Genomic DNA, 24,392 nt, shown 5'->3' on the forward strand with positions numbered 1-24,392 from the left:
GAACAGGCAGCCCTGAGATGGTGAGAACAGGAACCGGCCACCCCGAGATGGTGAGAGCAGGAACAGGCAGCCCTAAGGCGGTGAGAGTGGGAGCAGGCAGGCCCGAGGTGGCGAGAGTGGGAACAGGCAGCCCCAAGGTGGTGAAAGCGGGAACAGGCAGCTCCGAGGGGGCGAGAGTGGGAACAGGCAGCCCCGAGGTGGTGGGAGTGGGAACAGGCAGCCCTGAGACGGTGAAAGCAGGAACAGGCAGCCCCGAGGGGGTGAGAGTGGGAACAGGCGGCTCCGAGGGGGTGAGAGTTGGAACAGGCAGCCCCGAGGGGGCGAGAGTGGAAACAGGCAGGCCCGAGGTGGTGGCAGTGGGAACAGGCAGCCCCGAGGGGGCGAGAGTGGGAACAGGCAGCCCTGAGGTGGTGAAAGCAGGAACAGGCAGCCCCGAGGGGGCGAGAGTGGGAACAGGCAGCTCCAAGGGGGTGCGAGTGGGAACAGGCAGCCCCGAGGCGGTGGTGAAGGCGAGGTCAAGCCCTTGTGAGGAGTGCAAGCCCTTGCTTAGACTGTGATGTTGAAGTATTAACTGTGTTTCTTTGTTTTTCCAAGCTTTAGTAGGAAGAACTGAAATGTTTAACATCTAATATTCCATTCTTTAGTTTTCTGCTTTGTACTAAGATTCTGTGCCTAGGTACATGTGTACCTGAGATGGCATGGTAAGTGGCAGCTTGCAAACTTTTCACTGTACTCATGCGAGAGAGTACATGTGACAATAAAAGCTAATTCTAATCTCTGAAAGCAGCCACGAAATCTTGTTAGACTCCAATGAACCCACCAAACACGCCAATGAAATGTTGTCAGCACACACTGTATGCATAGAGTTGATGGGATGCAGAGATGGAGCTGGAAACCATAGGGTGACGGCATGGACCGTGGGTTTCCAGCCAATAGGGTGCGGCCCTGCTGGAGGGGGCGTGGCTCTATGACCACGTGAGACACGTCCTTGGCCAATGGGAAGTTGAAGATGACGTCGGCCTTTGACAGCTGCTGGTTGCCCTGATTGGCGAGCTGGGCTGAATGGCCACGGAGCGGCTGTACGGAGTCGCCGCTTAGAGTGGGCGCGGCGCCCCCCGAGCCTCGGATGCGGAGGGGCTGACAATGAGCCAGAGTGATACCGGGGGAGAGGGAGCCCGCATCGCCCCTCTCTGCGCCTCCTTCAATCAGGACTGCACGTAAGAAAGCGGCCGCCTCCTCCTCCAGCGCTGATCGCGGCTTTTGTTTTCGGAATGTTTTTACAAACAGCTTGATCAGAGGACTTCTCAGTGTGCCCATCACCCGCTGGCATTAAAGCTGCATCTGGGTTTATTTATCAAAAGAAAGGATATGAGTGCGCTGTACCTCCAGTGGTCGTGGGGTTTTTTTTTTGTTCATTTTCCGTGCAGGGATGTTCTTTATTTTTAACGTGGAGCGTCAGCTTACTGTTACAAAAACTTCCAGGTTATGAAGCATAAGTAACCCCTTTATCTGAACTCACTGTCATAACTTCACAGATAATAGAAAGGTATCCCATGCATGGCAATAATTGTGACTTTTGTATTGCCAAAGAAACTTTTTGGTGGGATCCACATTATACCAAACTTGACATTTCAGCTGGGAAACTGGTGGTGTTTCACTGTTAAAGCTTCACATAAAAAATGCCATATTCCAATAAATACCTCAAAATAAGCAATTGGTTGCCAACATGGCATGTGTTCGTGAAAGAAATCCGAATGCTTATTGTTTCTTCATGCAGTTATGATATTACCGTGCTAATTGTGCTCTGCAAAGCAATGTTGATGATGTCAGAGTTAATATATCTGCAGTTTTGCAGACATACTTGTCTTGAGTACCTCATGCCTTCCTTATTCAGACATTTCCAGGTGTAAATTCTTGTTGAGTACAGTCCATGTTCATTTGGTACCCATAGTTACTTACAGGATAGCAATTATATTTTAACCGTAAGCTAAATGAGAGCCCGTGAGCTATTCAAACATGGATATTATAGGCTCAGCCTAGGCTAGCCAAATAGCCACATATGTACTTTCTGGCAGGAGTCATAAAATAATGATCAGGAAAGGGATCTAGGCTGACAGTCTCCCTCTTTCTAGGCACAGAAATACTTGTAAACTTTTTCTCAAGGACACTGCTGAAAATGGCTAAACTGCAAACCATAGATTGAACCTTGCACCTTCCTGCACTTTATAAATACTTGAGAAATAGGAGTAGGAGTTGGTCAATAGGCTCCACATGCTCACTACACCATTCCAAAAGATCATGGCTGCTTTTGCCCATGAATGTATCAATCTTATTCCTAAATATCCTCCATGAATAACTACAACATTCTTGAACAGAGAATTTCACATGTTACAATCCTCTAAATGAAGAATGTACTCGCTAACTGTGTCTGAAATGGCCAATCACTTATTCCATGACTATAAGTCCTAATCCAGACTGTCCAAACCAGAGGAGGAATGAATTTTTCAATGTCTACCCACACAAACCCTGAAAAAATTTCATATGTTTCAATAAGAACACCCCTTATTCTGCTAGATTACAGACAAATAGGCTTATTTCACTCAATCCCTCCTCATTGGTCTGCCCTGTCATTTCACAAACACTTGAACCCGGTGTTGCCTTTAGATTATGAACTAATCGCTACTTAAAGACCTCATTCTGCCTTCACTGCTACAATTTGTGTCGCAGGGGAAGGCAGAGGAAAGTTGAATGGCCTGGCAGCTCTCACTGCATGGGCTAATGGCGGTTAGGAAGGCTAAGGTTGGTGATGTATCTCATTTTTGAGGGAGGGCCTTTGGTGTCTATCAGATGCTCTGTCCCAAGGCCATACCCTCAAATATAAGGCCGTCCCTCAGCCTCTATACCTGAGCCTCCTGGGCTCCCTTGTCCTTGCTTGGGTCAGTCAAGCAGAATCCCTAGACTTGGCTGAAGTGCAGCACCTATGACACCGCTGCAGAGACATAGTATAGTCCCATCAGTAATCACTGGTGCTGCTTGTACAGAGCTGTTGACCAATCAGTTTAGTCAGTAGGTCTATAGCACGGGATGTCCTTCCAGTTAGGGATGTGTTGATCAGTTAAAGCTGCTCCCATTGTCACTGCAGAACAGTCAGGTGTCTGGTCAGTGTGTTGCAAATGGACATTTTGACAGTATACCGGATGATCCATCTCCTCCACCTCCCCCACCCATTTACAAATGCAAGCCATTATTTTAACCTACTGAATGCTGGGCTTCGTCTGCATTTCTGTTGCACGCAGCAGCATTTACCCTCCCTCTGCTAACCTACCTTTTCTGATAGTTTTGTTGCTCTTCTGCTTTATTGCAATGATGTGGAGGTGCCGGTGTTGAACTGGGGTGGACAAGGTCAGAAGTCACACAACACCAGGTTGTAGTCCAACAAATTCATTTGAAATCACAAGCTTTCAGAGCGCTACTTCCTTGTCAGGTGAAGTGACCTGATGAAGGAGCAATGCTACAAAAGCCTGTGATTTCAAATAAACCTGTTAGACTATAACCTGGTGTCATGCAACTTCTGGCTTTATTGCGACTCTTCATTGCTACTGATTCTGCAGTCTTGCTCCTCCCAACTCAAATGGTGCAAGAGGTGTCAGTCTTGTGTACATCTTGGAAAAACAAACAAGAAACATCCAGCCTGTTAGTTTGGGAAGAGTGGGATATGTGGTGATTTTTGGAAGAGGATGGTATAAAGAGCTTAAGAAAGCTAACTGAGCATAAGCTAGGTGCCATATGTATGCAGATTAGATTGGGTGTGGAGGAAACAGCAAGTGGTTCCATTTCAAGCATCTGATGTTGAGTTCAGGATTATATTAAAATGTTATTGCTTAACATATGAGGAGTGTTTGAGGACTCTGGGACTATACTCATTGGAGTTTAGAAGAATGGGGGGGAATCTAATTGAAACTTTCAAAATATTGAATGGCCTGGACAAAGTGGATGTTGGGAAGATGCTTCCATTGGTCGGAGAGTCTAGGACCTGAGGGTACAGCCTTAGAGTAAAGGGAAGACCTTTTAGAACGGAGATAAGGAGAAACCTCTTCAGCCAGAGAGTGATGAATCTATGGAATTCACTGCCACAGAAGGCTGAGGAGGCCAGATCATTGAGTACATTTAAGACTGAGATAGATAGGTTCTTGATTATCAAGGGGATCAAGGGTTACGGGGAGAAAGCAGGAGAATGGGGTTGAGGAACTTATCAGCCATGATTGAATGGCAGAGCAGACTCGATGGGGCGAATGGCCTAATTTCTGCTCCTATGTCTTACGGTCTTATGGTTATACATTGGAATTTGAAGAATGAGCGGCAGCCCTGTTGAATCATATATGATTCATAGGGGCCTTGACAGGGTAGATGCTGAGAGGTTGTTTCCCCTAATGGGAGACTCCAGGACCAGAGGGCACAATCTCAGAGTAAAAAGTTGCCCATTTAAGAGAGAGATAAGGAGAAATTTCTTCTGAGGCTGGTGAATCTACAAAATACTTTAAAACAGAGGACTGATGAGGTTGGGCCTTTAAGTATATCCAAGGCCAAGATAGTGTTTTTTTTTAAAGGCGATCAAGGGTTATGGGGAAAAGGCAGGAAAGTGAAGGTGAGGATTATTAGACTAGTTGTGATCTCACTGAAGTGCAGAACTGACGCGATTGACTGAATGGCCTATGTCTGCTCCTACATCTTTTTTAAAATTCTGTTTTATTCTTTGCCCAGTCCACAGGTTGATGAAAATCAACAAGAGCAGTTTCCTAAAAAAAAAAAAAAAAATTATGGGGGAAGATGACAATGCATTGCTAATGTTGATGGATTAATAATCCATAGGCCAAAGACAGTTCCCTGGCAACATGAGGTCACATATCACCAGGGTAATTGGTGGTATTAAACTTCAATTAATAAATCTTGAATTGAAAGCTCGCCTCAATTGGACTGACAACTACCATTTATTGTTATGAAAACCCATCTACTGTGCTTTAAGGAAGGAAACCCGCTGTTTTTGCCAGGTCTGGCCTACATGTGGCTTCAGAGTCATAACAGTGTGGTTGACTCTGAATTGCCATCTGAAATGACCTAGAAAGCCATCAGTTTGGAAAGGCAATTAGGATGGGCAACAATGCCTGCCTTGACACAACACCACTTCAAGGTACAAACATTTTTTCGAGGGCTGTACCTGAGATTTTCTCAAAAGCAACTTTTTGGTTTTCAGAGTCTCCTTTTTCCATTGTCACTAATGTATTTATTAAGTAATGCAGCCATGTAGCAACAGTAACTTCTGTACCTGTGTTAACTTTGCTGGATTTGAACTCCCACAGAATCAGAGTTAGAAGAGTTTATCGATATCCTCAATAATTGTCAACCTTCCATGAAACTTAAAGCCACAACACCAAAGAAAACATTACTTTCTTAGACACCACTGTATTTAAATGGACAAAATGAACTGACATAAGTTAGCAACAAAGTTATTTTTCAAAGTAACTGACACGTGCTTCTACACACAAAAAGCCATCGCCCTAAACACACCTTCCACAGAGTGGAAGGATCATGGCTAATAAGCTTCCATGGCACAAAGCTCAAAGATTTTAGCAAGGCAATTACTGTACTCAGATCACAATCTCAGATTTAACTTTATCAATTGACAGTATTAATTCCAAATGAAACCACTCCGTCTCCCCTCACATGGTATTTCCTGAATGTATGCAGCATTGAGCTGAGGTTTTCACATTAATGTACAAGGAATTCATTACTTCTGTGTTTTCAAGTTTTGCTATCTCCAAATTAGCTGAGTATTCTTGTCAAGTTTATAACTATTTCTTTTACAGTCTCCCTTTCCCTGTGCCCTTGCAGATTCCTTCTCTAAGCCCTTAAGCCTGCCTTATTTGCCTGCCCCTTGCAGTGTCCATCCCACACCTGCATAAGCTCTGCCACAACGCCATACAGCGTCTCCCTCTCTCCTCACCAACCTTTAACACCATATTCTTCCCCACACTCCTCCTTTGAGCCTCCTTCTTCCCGCTTTATCATCTTGGAGCCTTTTTTCCCCCCACCATACCCTTCCTTTCCATTTGGAGTCTCTTTTTGCACCCCCGGCCCCTGCAGATGGAGGTTCTTTCTCTCTGCCTGCCCATCCTGGGTGTCTTTGGGATTTCGGGGGTAATTCACCCACCATGTATTTTGGGAACTGTCTCACATCCCATAAAAAGAGAATCGAGACCCACGTCAAGCCCTGTCTTCCTGGTCAATTTATAACTATGAACTTTTTTCTGAGATTCGCTAGTTAGCTTTCAGAATATCTGTAGTTTTTAATACCTAAAATCAAACAATTTACTACTTGTTAATAGTGACAAAAATAATAATTACCAACATCTTGTAACAACTACATGTCTTCTAAAAATTGGTGTCACATAGTTTCCTCAATTGTTGTTCAGTACTGAGTTTGGAGTTCAACAGAAATTAAAGCCATAATAATACAAATGTATAATTTTGACTAATTAGCAACACTGAAGGAAGACATCAGCTAATACAGTAGCCAGCTAATAACACTCTCTGATTCTGAAAGTTGTGCATTGCTTTTTGAGCATGCAATCCAGACTACCATTTCAATGTGGTACTGATGAAGTGTTACATTGTCAGCGATGTGGCTTTTTGGAAGACACATCTACATGTTCCAAAACATTTGGAAATTTCTGTTGCACTATTTAGGACTCGGGCCAGCATTTCTCTCTCCACATCCCAGCACTATCATAAAAGATTACCTGGTAATTTATTTATTTCTTATGTATAAAATCCTGCTATTGTGGTGAAAGGTTCGTAACTTTTTAAGTATGTATTAATATCATTGTTGGATTTGGATTACGAAGTAGTGACACACAGGCATTGGTTACCCCTATGAAGATTTATTGAAGAGAAATAAACAAGATCAGTGAGTCTTTCTGGAACAGTAATCTAATTTAGCATTACTTAGAAAGTCAGTACCTTGTAGACCCCTGTGGTGGTAATGGAAAATTCATTATACTAGATGATTATGATGGGTGGGTAAACATTGAAGACCATTAGCTTGTTTTCAGTTTCAATACCGGAGATTGATTTTTTTGGGCAGTTAGGAAGTAATGTAACTAAGGTCAAAAACAAGTTTAATTTTCCGTCTGTACAGGAGTATAGGATAGTTCAGGGGAAAATACAGTCACCTCAGTGAAAAAAAGTTTAGTCTGTGAAACTTTCAAACTTGAGGCATTTGCTTAGAAATCTGCCTGTTATTAGAATGGAGAAAGTTTAAGCTTTGAGTTGTGGAAGTGTTCATGTTGGCAGACTTGAAAAGGACTCATCAAATTATCCCACCACAAAACTGTTCAATAAGTAGATCCCTAATAAATTGATGTGTGTAATTCTTCAGGACTTTGAGTCTGTATAACAGATAGCATTGGGAAACAGGTTGATAACTTTGTTTTGAATGTGTTTTAAGATTTTTCTAAACTATCTTCTGTATCTTGACAGCTTGGTAATTTTATTTCGGCTTTTGAATCATAAACTTCAGTTCTGTTGTTAAAGAGCCTGTGCAACCTTGTGTAACTATGGTTCACAAATTTAAAAAAAACTTTAAAGCCACATTTCAGTCTGGGATCTGACTTGTCCAGTAATTTCATCTGCTGTGATCATAACACTGCAAACTGGTGACTATGTTCACTTACTGAATAACAGTTACTGTTACTACTTAAGTAATTATTTGACCCTAAAGGTCTTTGGGATGTGCCGGGGATGTGGTAAGGTACTAGAAAATTCAATTTTCTCTATATCTTTCAGTACCATTTGGAACTTCCTGGGCAGATATTGTCAGTACACTGTTACTGTGAAACACATTTTTGACAAAGACTCCAGTAAATGGAGGAGCTGATTGCAGGATATTTGCTGCAACATTGCAGCTTGAGTTATTCAATCATCTAGTCTAATCATCAATGTTCAGCCTGTTACTGATGACCAATTTCTATAATTTTCAAATGTGCACTTTATGCACAGCCACTTAATCATGGCTTTTTGCTGAAGCTTACCTCTCAAATATCACTAAGCACTAAGATATACCTTCCTAAGTTTCCGTTGTACCATGAATTTTAATCAATGTAGTACTTTTGTTTATTTCTTTGTAACCCAGTGGCTAACATAATACTACGATTTTTGGCAGGATCCAGGCTCCCAAGTATGTGGTAAGGCCATATTATTAATCTGGCAATGTAACAAATTAGCTCTCAGATTTCTTTCTTTCACTCATGGTGAAGAACATCCCAAACCAGACAGTTGTTGTCAGGGTTTATTATTGGTTTCAAACATTTGCTGCCATTACTAAAAACCACAAGGGGCTAGCTTAGTTCAGTTTTTTTTTGTGCACGCTGACTAGCCTGCCTGGAAAATAGCAGTTTTCTTTAACCCAGTACCAGATGAGTTTATGGCATGTGATTACAGTTATTTTGCTGTAAAGGTATAATAAGAGTTTATCTTTAATCAAAATATTTGGATGGCATAGCAACCACACTGACATGTTCAATTGTGTAATAGTAATGCAGACTCCATAATGATAGGTGATATATGTATGTAGTTGTGACTAAGCCCGTATAATTTTATTGCAGATTCTGCATCTGTATCAAATTTGGCAATGCCAGCATGAATAGAGGTTATTTCAATGTTCAAATGGATATTCTATGACGCAGCTTGTGGGCAATCACAATATTTAGTTGGTAAATTGACCGACCGCTTAACAACCACTGCTCAAATATTCCGAGCATGATCTAGCTTATTATAACTTCATATGTGAGCATTGCTGGCTAAGCCAGCACTTATTGCCAATCCCTAATTACCCTTTAGAAGGTAGGTTGCCTTCTTGAACCGCTGCAGTCCTTGAGGGCTAGATATATCCAGAGTACTGATAAGAAGGGACTTCTAGGATTTTGACTCAGTGAAAGTAAAGGAACATCACTGTAGCTCCATATTAGGAAGGTATATGGCTTGGAGGAGAACTTGCAAGTGATGGTATGTATTTGCTGCCTGTGTCCATCTAGATGGAAGTGGTTGTGGATTTGGAAGATACTTTCAGAAGAGCCTCATGGTATACATCACTGTCATTCTTTGTGAGTGGTGATGGGAATGAATGTTGAAACTGGTGGATGGGGTACCACTCATATAGTTTGCAATGCCCTCGATGTAAAGCTTTTTGAATCACTGAAGCTGCACGCGTCCAGGCATAGCACATTCCCAACTTGTGCTTTGTAGATGGTGTTCAAACTTTAGGGCAACAGTGGGTGAGCTAATCTCCACACAACTTTTATCCTCTGGTCCACCTTTGCAGCTGTAGTATTCATATCACTGGTCCAGTTCCTTTTCTTCTCAATGATGACCCCCAGGATGTTGATAATCGACAATTCATAGAATCATAGAATCCCTACAGTGTGGAAGAAGCCATTCCACCGAAGAGCATCCCATCCAGACCCATCCCCTACCATTTCCCCGTAACCCCGCATTTACCGTGGCTAATCTACCTAGCCTACCTGCCCCTGGACACTACAGGACAATTTAGCATGGCCAGTCCATTTAACTTGCACATCATTAGACTTTGGGAGGAAACTGAATACCTGCTGGAAACCCACGCAGGCACAGGGAGAATGTGCAAACTTCACACGGTCACCCAAGGTTGGAATCAAAGCTGGGTCCCTGGTGCTGTGAGGCAGCAGTTTTAATCAGTGGTAGGTGGGTTTGGGGGTGTTTGGGTCTGGGTGGGATGCTTCAAGGTCGGTGTGGACTTGTTGGGCCGAAGGGCCTGTTTCTACACTGTAGGGATTCTATGATCTATGTGTCACTATGTCACTCAAATAGGACATATCAAAGCCATTCTACAGGACAATGATCATCTATAATCAAACCAGCCTGTGCTTTCAAAGCACAAAACAAAACCTTTATTGGTGTATATGATTCCGTGATTAGCCCACACTGGCGGAATAACCCTGAGTGCTTCATTCTCCCTATAAGAAACAATTTAAGGTGATCACTTGAGCGTGTAACTTGTTTCATTTACACTTGCTATAAGAGACATACATGCAAGGACCCATTTTCTGCAAACAAAAGGAATATGTTCAAGTCTTGCACATTTTGTGAATAGCTTGGAAGCTGGTGGAGCATATGATTACCTGTTGCTTTTTCCATGGCAGTGCCTCATTCAATCAAATTTGCTTGCCAACCAGCTGCCATTTCTCGTAAAGTATAAATTGTTGTGATCATTTGAAATTTTACATTCTTGCATTTGTCCTGATGCAAGTAAGTCAGAAGCTTTAGCATATCTCTTTCTTTTCATCGTTACCCATTGTAGCCATACCTTACATTTACATAAGACTTCCAAAGTAATAACATATCCTGAAGTACTTCGGTGGAGCATTATCAATCAAAAATTGATATTATGAAAGGTAAAATGGGTCATCAATACAGATTTTAAGGAACATCTTAAAGGAGTGGGGAGGCTTAGGGAGAGAAACTGCCTAAAACCTAGGCAGTTGAAGGCATGACCAAGGTGGAGTGGATAAATTTAGGAACAAGCAGAATTACAGAATTCTGGGATTTGACAAATGGAGGAGCTTTGGAAAGGATTTGTAAACAGGGGTGAGCATTTTAAGATTGAAGGTTTACTTGACACCGCTACTATAAATCCACGCAAGGTAGGATATGGGCAGCAGCACTTTGGATAAGTTCAATTTTGGGAGTAAGCAAGACAGAAACCTAGTCAGGAATGAATTGCAATAGTCTAGTCTACCCATAACAAATGCATGGATGAGGATTACAGCAATACATAAGCCAAGGTAAGGGCAGAGACAGGTGATGGTACAGAGTTGAAAGCAAACAGTTTTGGTGATGATGTGACTGTCTGGTCTGAAACTTGTGTCTGGATGTCAGTCAGGATGCCAAGAATGTGAATGGTTTTGTTCAATCCCAGGCAGTGACCACGAAAGAGGGTTGGAGTTTGTGGCAAACCCTGAAAGCTGTGACTTTGGTTTTACAATGCTTAGTTGAAGGAATTTTTGCATGATCAAGAGAAATCCTCCAGTAACATCCTTGAAAATGGTATATTGATAACTAATAGCTGCTTTCATTTTTTTCATGCAACACCTTCTTCTCATCACAATTTTCCTTACTTTCATGTCAGTCTTTTTCATTACATCCCACACCTGCTAATCATCCTTCACCTAATGACTATACATGTTCTTGACACTCTTGTGCAAAGCCACGAGGATCAGCTCGTATATTCTGTTTCAGCATTCACAGACAGGACATTTCAGATATCACACCTGAATTTTCATTCATAGCTTTGCTACATTCCATATTGCTTTTGAACTTGTGGCTGAAACTAGCCAAAATGCTTCAATTTGCATAAACTCCTGACCACATATTCCCAATGGCATGTAGTTGAACAATCATCTTTAATGACTATGAAGTGCAGTACAAGTTAATGCATTTAATTTATTGTAAGGATGGGTGTTTCACGAATTGCATCCCTCACTATACAATAACTGTTCAAGGGAGAACAGAAGAGTTAGAAAGGCAGAAATTGCTGGAAAAAACTCAGCAGGTTTGGCAGCATCTGTGGAGAGAAATCAGAGTTAATGTTTCAGGTCCAGTGACCTGCTGGACTCAGCAGACTTGCTGACTTTTTCCAGCAATTTCTGTTTTTGTTTCTGATTTCCAGCATAAGCAGTTCTTTCAGTTTTTTATTTAGAGTCAGAAAGGCATTTGGTGCTGTAAATACACTGATTGTTATATAAAATTAATTCCATTGTCCAGAATTGAATGTCTAGATGCAGAGAACATCAAGCAAATCCAAGACATTTTTTGTTTTTAAAAATGGCAAGTTATACCAATATTAGATCTGTATCAATAATAATCTGTATCAATAATCTGTGGCAATATCTGGGGTGGCATGTTGGCTGAATGTTTACTGCTGCCTCATAGTGTCAGGGATCCAATTTGATTCCACCTCAGACAACTGTCTGGGTGGAGTTTGCACATTCTCCCTGTGTCTGCATGGGTTTCCTCTGACAGTCCAAAGATGTAAAGGTCAGGTGGATTGGCCATGGGCAATGCAGGGTTACAGGGATAGGGTAGGGGGTGGATCTGGGTGGAATGCTCTTCAGAGGGTCAGTGTGGACTTGATGGGCCGAATGGTCTGCTTCCACACTGTACATAGAACATAGAACATTACAGCGCAGTACAGGCCCTTCAGCCCTCGATGTTGCGCCGACCTGTGAAACCAATCTGAAGCCCATCTAACCTAAACTATTCCATTATCATCCATATGTTTATCCAATGACCATTTAAATGCCCTTAAAGTGGGCGAGTCTACTATTTTTGCAGGCAGGGCATTCCATGCCCTTACTACTCTCTGAGTAAAGAACCTACCTCTGACATCTGTCCTATATCTATCACCCCTCAATTTAAAGCTATGTCCCCTCGTGCTAGCCATCACCATCTGAGGAAAAAGGCTCCCACTGTCCACCTTATCTAATCCTCTGATCATCTTGTATGTCTCTATCAAGTCACCTCTTAATCTTCTTCTCTCTAACGAAAACAGTCTCAAAACCCTCAGCCTTTCCTCATAAGACCTTCCCTCCATACCAGGCAACATCCTGGTAAATCTCCTCTGCACCCTTTCCAATGCTTCCACATCCTTCCTATAATGCGGTGACCAGAACTGTACGCAATACTCCAAGTGCGGCCGCACCAGAGTTTTGTACAGCTGCGACATGACCTCATGGCTCCGAAACTCAATCCCTCTACCAATAAAACCTAACATACTGTACGCCTTCTTAACAACGCTATCAACCTGGGTGGCAACTTTCAGGGATCTATGCACATGGACACCGAGATCTTTCTGCTCATCCACACTACCAAGAATCTTACCATTAGCCCAGTACTCTGTATTCTTGTTACTCCTTCCAAAGTGAATCACCTCACACTTTTCCGCATTAAACTCCATTTGCCACCTCTCAGCCCAGCTCTGCAGCTTATCTATGTCCCTCTGTAACCTGCAACATCCTTCCACACTATCCACAACTCCACCGACTTTGGTGTCATCTGCAAATTTACTAACCCATCCTTCTACGCCCTCATCCAGGTTGTTTATAAAAATGACAAACAGCAGTGGCCCCAAAACAGATCCTTGAGGTACACCACTAGTAACTGAACTCCAGGATGAACATTTCCCATCAACCAACACCCTCTGCCTTCTTACAGCTAGCCAATTTCTGATCCAAACCGCTAAATCACCCTCAATCCCATGCCTCCGTATTTTCTGCAATAGCCTACCATGGGGAACCTTATCAAACGCTTTACTGAAATCCAAATACACCACATCAACCGCTGTAGGGATTCTTTGATTAAATCTGTATCAACCATGGTATGAAGAGTACCAGTATTGGATCTGTATGAAACCTGATACAAGTTGTATCATTATCAAATATGCATTAATGTTGACTTTGAGAGTGTTACTGATTCATCATTGATCATGAAGAGTATTAGCACCAGATATGGTTTATGTAGGAATATCAATACCAGGTGATATAAGATAGTGTAAGTTCCCACTCTGTCGCTAAAATGCTATAAGAAAGGTGAATGAGGATCTCCCCAGTTGTTACCTGCATTCTTGGCCAGAAAGAATGCTTGGCCTTTCTTAAAGGTAACAATGGAAAAGTCAACATTTCCGTTCAGCAATGAAGTCCGGACAGAAAATGAGATGTCTGGCTCAAGTTACGTATTATATTGATTCTTATTTTGTTGTTTGTTCTGCAGATCTCTGGCAGTTGGTACTAACTCTGGTTATAAACTTTTTTCATTGACTTCGGTGGACAGGTTGGAGGAAATCTACAAATGCAGTGAGTCACAGTTCTTTTAAAATTTTGAACCTTTGACAATGGAATACTATTGCTGCTTTTGAGGAAACTTCTGTAAATGTCTAATCTTTATAGTACATAAAATAGCCATTTTAGATACATTTGTGGCACAGCAGCATTTTATGCATATTCAGATTCATATGTCAAACAGGTTAAAAAAAACTTCTCTCAACAGAAATGTAAATATATTGTACAACGAAAGCCAGAAAAATAGCAAAGTGCCTGATAACCAGAATGAAGGAGAGAGCATTGTGTTTTAATTTACTTAGTGCATTTATTGTGGTCATGACCAATGGAATGGAACTGTTTCTGTTTTTAGAACCACAATAGCAGACCTGATGAAGCAACCTGAAAGATGCCCATGTGTACAATACACACTTCACCATTCTGCTTCTAAAATACACTGAATTGCAAATATTAAAAGATCAGCAGCACTCTTGTACAAATTTTGCACCGGCAACCTCAGTGTTTTAATACTGGCCAACGTCTCATTTGACAGGAAAGTTTCATCCTCCCCAAGCACCTAGTCATCATAGAATCTCTACAGTGTGGAAGCAGGCCATTTGGTCCATTGAGTCTACACTGACACTCCAAGGAGCATCCCACCCAGACCCACCTTCCCCCGCCATACTATCCCTGTAACCCTTCATCTCCCATGGCTAATCTAACTAGCCTGCAATTTAGCATGGCCAATCCACCTAATCAGAGATAGTAGGAACTGCAGATGCTGGAGAATCTGAGACAACAAGGTGCAGGGCTGGATGAACACAGCAGGCCAAGCAGCATCATAGGAGCAGAGAGGCTGACGTTTCGGGCCTAGATCCTTCATCAGAAAAACATCTTTGGATTGTGGGAGGAAACCAGATGACCAGAGGAAACTCACGCAGACACAGTAAGAATGTGCAAAATCCGCACAGTTGCCTGAGGGCAGAATCGATCCCGGGTCACCAGCACTGTGAGGCAGCAGTGCTAACCACTGAGCCACCGTCCCGTCCCAGCTAGCTCCTTCACCAAACGAATGAAGAAAATGCATAAAAATCAAATAATCCTGAGCAGTGTTGAAAATTACAGGACAATATTTGCTGTGGCAAGAGCTTGGAGCTGAACTTAACTTTGTACTTATTGTATATTTATTAACGCACTTCAGCTTGCACCAAACATGAGGGCAATTGCCCATCTAAATTCCAAAGTTGCTGTTTTTTGAGTTTAGAATAAAAAAGGCAAATGACAGGAGTGCTTTATGGAGCTGTTGAAAGTGAAAGCAGAAAAGTATTAAAATGCTGACAAAATTTAACCTGCAAACTCTGGCTTTTTTGCTGAGAGATAAAGAGTCCCGTTTATCTCTCCTGTTCTCAGTGAGACGTGGCTCAACTAAACAGCATTCTTACACAATATGAGTGAGGTTAAGCTGCACACAGCTGATAGTGTAAATAAACCCAGTTCTCTTAGCCTGATGACATTGTAGGCCATCAAAACCTTGCTCTGTGGGGAAAATTTTAAACTGGTAAATGGGTTTGAGTGCAGGTTGGAACAAGTACCGTCAAAAATGTGAGCGCACAGGAAGCTCACTCCATGTACTGACTTTCAGATTTCGATTCAGAGTGTTAGACTGGTTATATGAAACCCCCTTGGGAGAGTTGTTGCCCGAATAGAATCATAGTCATACAGCATAGAAACAGGGCCTTCGGCCCACCATATATATTCCAACCAACAAATGCCAAACTACAGTAATCCTATTTACTTGTACTTGGTCCATAATCCACTATGCCCATGCATTTTAGGTGCTCATTCAGTTGCTTCCTAAATGTTGTGACAGTATTTGCCTCCACCATTCTCTCAGGCAGCTCGTTCTATATTTCTGCCACTCTCTCAGATCTCCTCTAAACAACTTATCCTCACCTTAAACTTATGCCCTCTGGTTTAAGACACGTCTGCAGTGGGGAAAAGAATCTCAGGATCTACTCCATTTATACCTCCCATAATTTTGTACACCTCATTCAGATAACCCCTCAGCCTCCTCTGCTCCAGGAAAAACAAACTCTGCCTATCCAGTCTCTCCTTATAACTGAAAATTTTCATCCCAGGCAACATAACTGGTGACTCTCCTCTGCACCTTCTCCAGTGCAATCTCATCCTTTTGATAGTGTGACAACCAGAAACGCACACATTATTCCATCTGTAGTCTAAACAATGCTCTATAAAGTTGCAACAAGACTTCGTTGCTCCTATATTCTACATCCCTAATGAAGACCAGCATCCTGTATGCTTTCTTCACCACCCTATCTACCTGCACTCACACCTTCACGGATCAATGGACTTGTATACTACGGTCCCTTTGTTTCTCCGTATTCCCTAGGGATCTACCAATCATTGTATAAATCCTTCTCTTATTAGACTTCGCAAAATGCATCACCCCACACTTAACAGAATTGTACTTCATTTGCCATTGCTGTGCCCAATTTACCAGCTGATCAATAACAGATTGTAGCCTGTGACCATCCTCCTCACTCTCAACAACACCACCAATTTTCAAGTCATCTGCAGTTTTACTAGTTATACCTTCTGCATTCACATCCAAGTCGTTAATGCACATTACAAACAGCGAGAGTTCCAGCACTGATCCCTGTGATACACGGATTGAACACAGGCTTCCAATCACAAAAACCCACCCTCCACTAATCACCCTTTGCTTCCTATTTGTAAGCCAGGCTTGAATCCAATTTGCCAACTTGCCTTGGATCCCATGGGCTCTTACCTTTTGGACCAGCCTTTGATGCGGGACCTTGTCAAAGGCCTGACTGAAATCCATGTAAACCACATCAACTGCACTATCACTCAAGATAGTTAGTCAAGTTTTCTAAAAAGGCAATAAATTAGTCAGACAGGATTTCCCGCCATCAAATTGACTGATGCTAAGTCTTAAATTGGAGCAGTGTTGCAGCATACTTTCCCAAGTTCAAAGTTGCATCCATAATTTTCCTGGGCGTTCTAAAAGCCACTAGTAAAAGCAAGGTCAGACACACTGGCAATTGAAGGATCTGATTAAAACTGATGTAAAGATTTCAAAAAAGACACAAACCCACAGCTCTGATCTTGCCTTTTATTTGGAAGGGCTTTGTTCACTGTGCTTCTGCTGAGAATTTACTTTCTTTGGAGATTTTCTGAATCGCATCATGGTGGGATGGCAGTCTTAGACTGGACCTCAGTAGGAACAATGTAACCAGCAGCTAAACATCAGCATGAGGACTAACAGCAGCCTGCTATTCTGTGACTTATTGCTGGATACCAGAATGGGGAGCAGCTGTGGGCTGCAGCTCATAGGAGGAATAACATGGTGTATAGCCAGAAGATGAGCTTCCTTGACATATCTGAACAGCAGTATTTCAGGAGTTCAAGGCAATTGAGCCAGGTGGGTGACAGATATCTGAGAAACAAACCTGATCCCCACTAGATGTGATGTCCACTGTTAACAAAGACAGTTAAAATGACTGCTGCCCTCAACCTTTTTGCCTCTGGACCATTCCTGGGCTCTGCTAGATATCCAGGATCTCCCAGTTCCAGCCAAAGCAAATGACAAGTGACTGATGGATTGTTTTTCAGGATCAGTAATTGTGAATTCCATCTTTGTTGACATCAATCAGAATTTGCAAGAAATTGAGTATGTGTTGCTGGTGGGGTTCTCACAGGGAGATGGCAGTTGCACACACAGAAATTCATGCTCCCTTAGAACAGCTAGCAGTATCCCCCAACTTGCATGGGCTTCCTCTCCATTACTGTGTAGCTAGTGTGTAACAGCAAGATGTTGGTGCAACCATGGACAGTGGTTCTAGGGAGCTGTCATGATGCTTTCTTCCTGTGGCAGTTTTATCTCACTGAAGATGTTGCTGGGAGATGAGAGATACCCACTTCAAGCCAGCAATACCTATAAAAACAAAAACTCATGAATGAAACACAGTGGTAATCCAGTGACTGAACATGTAGTCAGCATGCTGAAGATATGTTTCAGGTATCCTCGATGGATCTGGAGGTTCCTTTCATTACATAACCAGGTTGTTCACGATGTTGTGGTGCGTTGCATTGCCTACAGTGTTGTGCAGTAGTAGGGTTTGGAGCTGTAGGAGCTACAAGTCATAGAACATCTTTGGATTCTTGCCGGTTTCTTCCTCCTTTTGCTAGAGAAGGGTATCTCTCTCCGATTCCTCGCTGACCCCATCGGTATTCCGTGCATTAAACTGGCACGCAATCCTTGACTAACCTGAATCTACCATGAAACCAATTTCTTCTCTTTTTGTTTAAGTTTGTATTTCTGCTGAACCACGTCTTTAAATGGGCCCTTTAAGTATTGAATATGAGGTGAGGTGATGTCATACATGTCATCACCCTGCTGCTGCACATTGCTTCTGAAGTAAAATGCTAATAAAGTGGCTGCATTAAAATATCACAGATGGATGGACTAAAATTCTGTATCAGTGTTCCCAGCTGTTATTGGAAACCTGTGGCTCTAAATGCATCTCTGAGTTATTAAGTGAGACTGCAATTCTTGTACTTGGATAAGGGGACCAGTTTAATAAGGTAAATGTAGAGAGCTAGTGCAACTCCATATAATAGCGAGGTCCTGAATGCCTACTGAGACAGATTCCCCTTTGTGAAAACAGGGCCCTTTTGTACAGACACCATGAAACTAAATGTAGTGCTAACTTAAAAATCAAAGCATCTTTAGCAAACAAATTATCCCTTATTTGAATACTCAACTGCCCTCAGATGCTTGCTTCCTACCACGTTTTGATCCCAAAGACAAGTCCCGACACCTTCTGTCAAAGTGTGACCTTGCATGTAAAGTGATGACATGTAATTAGACGATGTACAAGGCATGTATTTGAGAAATAAGAAGGGCCCAGAGATAGAGCCCAGGGGGAATGCAGCAGTAACAGCTTAAGGGGAAGTCACTGTGGATGTTTCTCTGGCTATGACTGGATATGTAGGAATGGAATCAGCTCAGGCACTCAGCTTAGGACTAGCTATCAGTTCAAAATAATACTCAGCAGCGTCACAGCCACGATCTGGGAGCCTATTTCCAGGGCCAGTCCAGGATGTGTTTCCTCTAACTAGGATTCCCCCTTACAGAGAACTAATGAGGTTGGAACTTCTCCAAAGAATAACTCTTATCTATATCTGTTTCATTTCAATTAACTTCTCTCATTTGCTGAACGCTGGGCTGTCAATTGCATATGTTCTCGTTGAAGATGAGTTGAGTCAGAGCAGCAACCAAAAACGTCACCAGGGTATTCCATAACAAAATCTTGAAAGTTGTACTGTTCAAAATCTTACCATCATCAGCATGCAAGTAAGGTTCAAGACAGGGCAGCCACAGTATAATGCTTATTTGTGACCTCTGCTCATGTTTGCTGCAGCACCTTGGGTTTCTAAAGCATCTTTAACATAGTGAACACCTTAAATGCTTCACAGCAATGAAAACAAAATGGACACCGGGCCAAAGGAAGTGATATCGTGGAGAGAAGGAATGTTCGGTTACCAACTGCTTAGAATAAATACTTTGTTCATTTTTTTGAAGACTGACAAGTGCTGTTTAATCAGTATTACTCTGCATCCTTGTAGGGAACAGTAAGTGCCTATTTGAGTGCCAAGTAAGCCTTGAGACGTACAGGAATCCATTGTATCATAATTTATCCAGCCAAGCATGCACTTACAAAGGGAACATTTCCAATCGTCACCAATAAGTCACAGAACCAGACTGTAACATGCACCAGATCCCGTGTTATTATCACATATACTTTTTTTAGCTTCCTTCCTTATATTTTCAACTCAGTGAGAATGTATTTATTTAGTACCTTATCATGTCTCCCAGGAAACCTTTCAAAGTACCCCCCATCTGAACTACTTTTGAAGCTCACTTGTTGCTGTTATGTAACCAGAGTTCAAAGTAAGACTTAAAGTAGTCTTCCTGCTCTTAGCTTTTTGGGTCTTTATAATGTGGAACTCATTATATCCTTTGTTTTTCTTTCCTTCTGTAATTTTCAGGTTTGTAAATCTGAAGTTTGGTATCACTTCATCACTAATGGACTAATGAGATGCAAATTTGAGCTCTGTAGCATTGATAGTTCTGGTGTTAAGGGAGCCCGTTGAGCTAAAAAACAATAGACACCTTCCTCCAATAATATGTTTGGTCTGGACTGATTGGCATATTGTACAAGGTGAACATGTGGGTTTTAATGTGTATGTCATGGAGTAGGCAGGTCACAACTTCAGTTGGTGTCCAGTACAAATTTGATGCCTGACCAGGCATTTTGAACTGAACTTACTCCTGACACTTTTCCTTAATTACAAACCATGTAACTTGTGGTCACCTACTGGAGAGACTCCCACACTGGCTCTATGTAAAGAAATCACCATTCAACTTAGAGGTCGGGTGCCCTATACTGTCTTCTTGCTGCTGCAGAGTTAATGGAAGTGTTAAAGATGTTGCTAGAAGTTGAGAATGTCAGAAGGAAGTGGTGCAGTCAATGTGTTTGAAAGACCTGCAGCTTACCACCTGCTGTCCATCACAGGACTTTTGTTGCATCTCCTCTTGCGGGGCAGCAGCCTGGCAAAATGGAGCAGAGGTAGTCGAGAAGACCAGCTACTCTCTAAGTTAGAAGGAGAAGGAACGCTCAGAGCAGGAAGCTGTATTCACCAAGGGTTCTTCAAAGAGAACTTATCTAACTGCACCTCAATTGAGAGCAGCCTGCTTGGTGGCGGTGCCTTCATCTGCAGCAAACCACAGCTGGCAGCAATGTCACTTCCTCAACCAGCAACTTCAGAGCAGGGTAAGGGCCACACTTCCAGTGATCATCAATGTCAGCAACACTTTCAATTTCCATACCACTGGATCCTTGTAGGCTGGAAAAGACATTACCAATATATTGTAGTTCGCCATATTGTTTTATTCACTCATGGGACACGTTCTCGCCGGCTGGGCCAGCATTTATTGCCCATCCCTAGTCGTCCTTACGAAGGGGGTGCTCAGTTGCTGTCTTGAACTACTGTGGTCCTTGTGCTGTAAGGTAGATCCACAGTGCCATTAGGGAGGGAATTCCAGGATTTTGACACAGCAACAGTGAAGGAACGGCAATATATTTCCAAGTCAGGATGATGAGTGGCTTGGAGGGGAAATTCCAGCTGGTTCCCATGAATCTGCTGCCCTTGACCCTCTAGATGGAGGTGGTCATGGATTTGGAAGGTGCAGTCTAAGGATCTTTGGTGAATTTCTGCACTGCATCTTGTAGATACAACACACTACTGCTACTGAGCATCGGTGGTGGAGGGAGTGGATGTTTGTTGATATGGTGTCAATTAAACAGGCTGCTTTGTCCTAGAAAGAGTCCAGCTTCTTGCATGTTTTTGGAGCTGCACCCATCCAGGCAAGTGAGGAGTATTCCATCACACTCCTGACTCCTTATAGATGGGGACAGTCTTGGGGAGTCAGGCGATGAGTTACTCATTGCAGTATTCCTAGCCTCTGACCTGCTGTAGCAGCCACTGTATCTGTGGTGAGTCTAGTTGGGTTTCTGGTCTATGGTAACGCCCAGATGTTAATGATGGGGTATTTAGTTGTGGTAATGCCATCGACTGTCAAGGAGTAATGGTTGGATTGTCTCTTATTGGAGATGGTCATCACTTGGCATTTGTCTGGGATGAAAGTTACTTGCCACTTTGAGCCCAAGCCTGAGTATTCTCCAGGTTATGTGCATTTGAACATGGACTGCTTCATTGTACATTGTACAATCATTGGCAAACATCCCTAGTTCTGACCTTGTGAAGGCAGGAAGGTCATTGATGAAGTCACTAAAGATGGTTGGGTTTAGACACTAGGGCACTACCCTGATGAACTCCTGCAGAGATGTCGCAGACCTGAGATGATTGACCTCCAATAAGCACAACTATCTTCCTGTGTGCCAGGTCCAACTCCAACCAGCAGAGATTTTCCTCTAATTCCCATTCATTCCAGGTTTGCTCGGGCTCCTTGATGCCATACTTGATCAACTGCAGCCTTGGTGTCAAGGGCAGTCACTCTCACCTCACCTCTGAATTCACTGTATGAACCAAGGCTATAATTTGGTCAGGAGCTGGGTGGCCCTGGCAGAACCCAGTCTGAGTGTCAGTGAGTAGCCAGCTCAGTTCACAAACAATACGGATTGTCCTATTCTGCAACTTGCCTTAGCTCATGAGGTCCATTCTAACTGCTTATAGTATTCTCTCAAATGCACCTCATATGACTTCCAGCATGGGTCCAAATTCTTCTGGATCCCAGAAATTGTCTGTGGGTTTTGCTCGTCTCCCTAAATTGACTGTGCCGGTCTTAAGCACATCCTTGTCTATCACAAGTGCTGTACTTGAAATTGTTACTTTTATCGGTTTTCCCAGCATTTTTTACGAATCATTATGTATTCCGCCGTCACCTCCTTCCCACTCTGTATGTGTGGTCATGATTCCTTTTATGTGCAAAAAGTACTCACTGTTAAAAAGTAAATGACTCTCCGTAGAGTTGTAGGGAACAGCACAGAATTTGCATCTACCTTACACCATCGCTGCCAGCAACAGACACCACTTTATGTTGAGTTGCAAACTTGTTTATTAAGATCATGCTTCTCTCTCAGGAAGCACCGTAACCTGCTGGCCCAGACATGTAGGTGACATGTTGTGCCGCTGAGTGGTGAGAAAGCATCTTGCTTCTATTTAACATGTGATGAATTTCTGACCTTGCCTGTTATCATAGAATGCCTACAGTGCGGAAGCAGGCAATTTGGCCCATCGAGTCCACACCAACCCTCCAAAGAGTATCGCATCCAGACCCAGTCCCCAGTTTGCCTGTCACCCCCCGCCCCCTATCTTATCCCTGTAATCCTGCATTTCCCATGGCTAAACCACCTAGCCTACACATCCCTAGACACTACGGACAATTTAAGCATGGCCAACCCATCTAACCTGCACATCTTTGGACTGTGGGAGGAAACTGGAGGAAACCCAAGCAGACATGGGCAGCATGTCCAAACTCCACACAAACAGTTGCCCGAGGGTGGAATTGAACCAGGTCCCTGGTGCTGTGAGGCAGCAGTGCTAACCACTGAGCCACCTAAATGTTGTCATTTGAGCTGGTGAATGGAAGTTCAAGATGTTCTTGCAGAGAGGGATTAGAATACAACCTGCTGAGAAAGGTTGGGTAAGGGCTCGGGTTAGAATTTGTATTTTTTTTTAAATCACTAACTTATGCCTAATGTCTTATCCCAATTATAGTATTTGTGAAGTTAATGCTTTCTTTGTGTGTTGTGGCTTTGTTTAAAAGGGTTGATAATTATTGAAGATACTATTGAATTCTTCTAATTTTGCTTCCATGCCCATCAAAATACCCTGTATGTCGACTCAAATACAGAAGACAACGATACAACGTGACTGTATCCACTAATAAGAATCAGTGAGAATGAAGAAGTAACCCACAAAAACCAATGGCAATGTTGGCAATAAGCAATTCACTTTGGCGTGAATTTAGTTTCACTGTGTTTTTGAGTCAAGAAAATTGTGCCCAAGGTAAAGGATCATGTTCTAGGAATCATTTAGAGTCCTGCACTCCAGTACTACAGATTTTGCTAAGTGACTACAGCTTGGACAGGAGAAAGTTCAAGAAGGAAAGGTCTGGAGATGAGGAACTTACAGCATAATTGACAAAAAGTGGGGATATGGGTCTAGAGGCTTGATTGCTTTGCTTTTTTGAACAGCTAAAACATACACATTATTGAGCATTGTGTCATAGCATTGACTTCATGCAAGTTGACTGCATTAGCAAAGAACTGATATCAGAACTTCCTGCACAGAAACTAACCATTTAACCCAACTTACCGCAATTGATGTTTATGCTCCACACAAGCCTCTTCCTACCCTACTTCATTCTTCACTTTCCTGCATATCCTTCTGTACATTTCTTTCTCATTAACTGTACTTACCAAGCAGCCCCTCAAAAGCATTTATTCTATTTGCTTCAACTGGTGGAAATGATAGCAAGTTTCAAATTCTAACTACTTATGGATAAAGAAATTCACCCTGAATTCCTTAATGAATTTAGCTGTCTTATATTTATGACCGAGACTTTGGCTCTCAAGGTGACCACACCTCCCTGTTCTATTTCATTAGAGACTGTGACATCAGTAGCAATCCCTCCCACACTGTTGCAACTTTCCAGTCTCTCCCAGTTCTGAGGTTCTCTGTTCCCTCCCCCTCCAATCCTACCTGTGCCCCATCTACCCTCTGCCCTCTATCTCAACTGTAAAACCCCTCTTGTAGCTACCCCACTGGCCAAAAAGGTGCCTCTCCACTCTCCCGGCAAACATTGAGGGGTGGGGGCAAAAAAGACTCCCTCTCTCCCTCTCTCCCTCTCTCCCTCTC

At 42.7% G+C, this 24,392-nt stretch overlaps 1 protein-coding gene and 1 long non-coding RNA gene across 7 annotated transcripts in view; one reads left to right on the plus strand and one right to left on the minus strand.

The window, feature by feature from the left end:
* The first annotated feature begins 1,016 nt into the window (after positions 1-1,016).
* Positions 1,017-24,392, plus strand: part of wipi1 (WD repeat domain, phosphoinositide interacting 1) — a 69,024-nt gene continuing 45,648 nt past the window's right edge. For 4 of the 6 annotated variants that reach the window (XR_007264544.1, XM_020512928.2, XM_048610682.1 and 1 more), the window contains exons 1-2: positions 1,017-1,217; positions 13,858-13,940. Coding sequence is in view for 5 of the 6 variants with exons in the window: in XM_020512928.2 (XP_020368517.1) it covers positions 1,144-1,217; positions 13,858-13,940 (157 nt within the window). In the remaining variant the exon portion in view is untranslated. The remainder of the gene's footprint in view (positions 1,218-13,857; positions 13,941-24,392) is intronic. The other 2 variants (XM_020512927.2, XM_048610681.1) reach the window with 1 other exon arrangement.
* Positions 17,099-24,392, minus strand: part of LOC125485843 — a 10,751-nt gene continuing 3,457 nt past the window's right edge. Inside the window, exon 3 of the long non-coding RNA XR_007264545.1 lies at positions 17,099-17,880. This is a non-coding gene — a long non-coding RNA (uncharacterized LOC125485843). The remainder of the gene's footprint in view (positions 17,881-24,392) is intronic.

The sequence above is a fragment of the Rhincodon typus genome, chromosome 23 (genome assembly GCF_021869965.1).
Source record: "Rhincodon typus isolate 14 chromosome 23, sRhiTyp1.1, whole genome shotgun sequence".
Taxonomy (NCBI): Eukaryota; Metazoa; Chordata; class Chondrichthyes; order Orectolobiformes; family Rhincodontidae; genus Rhincodon; species Rhincodon typus.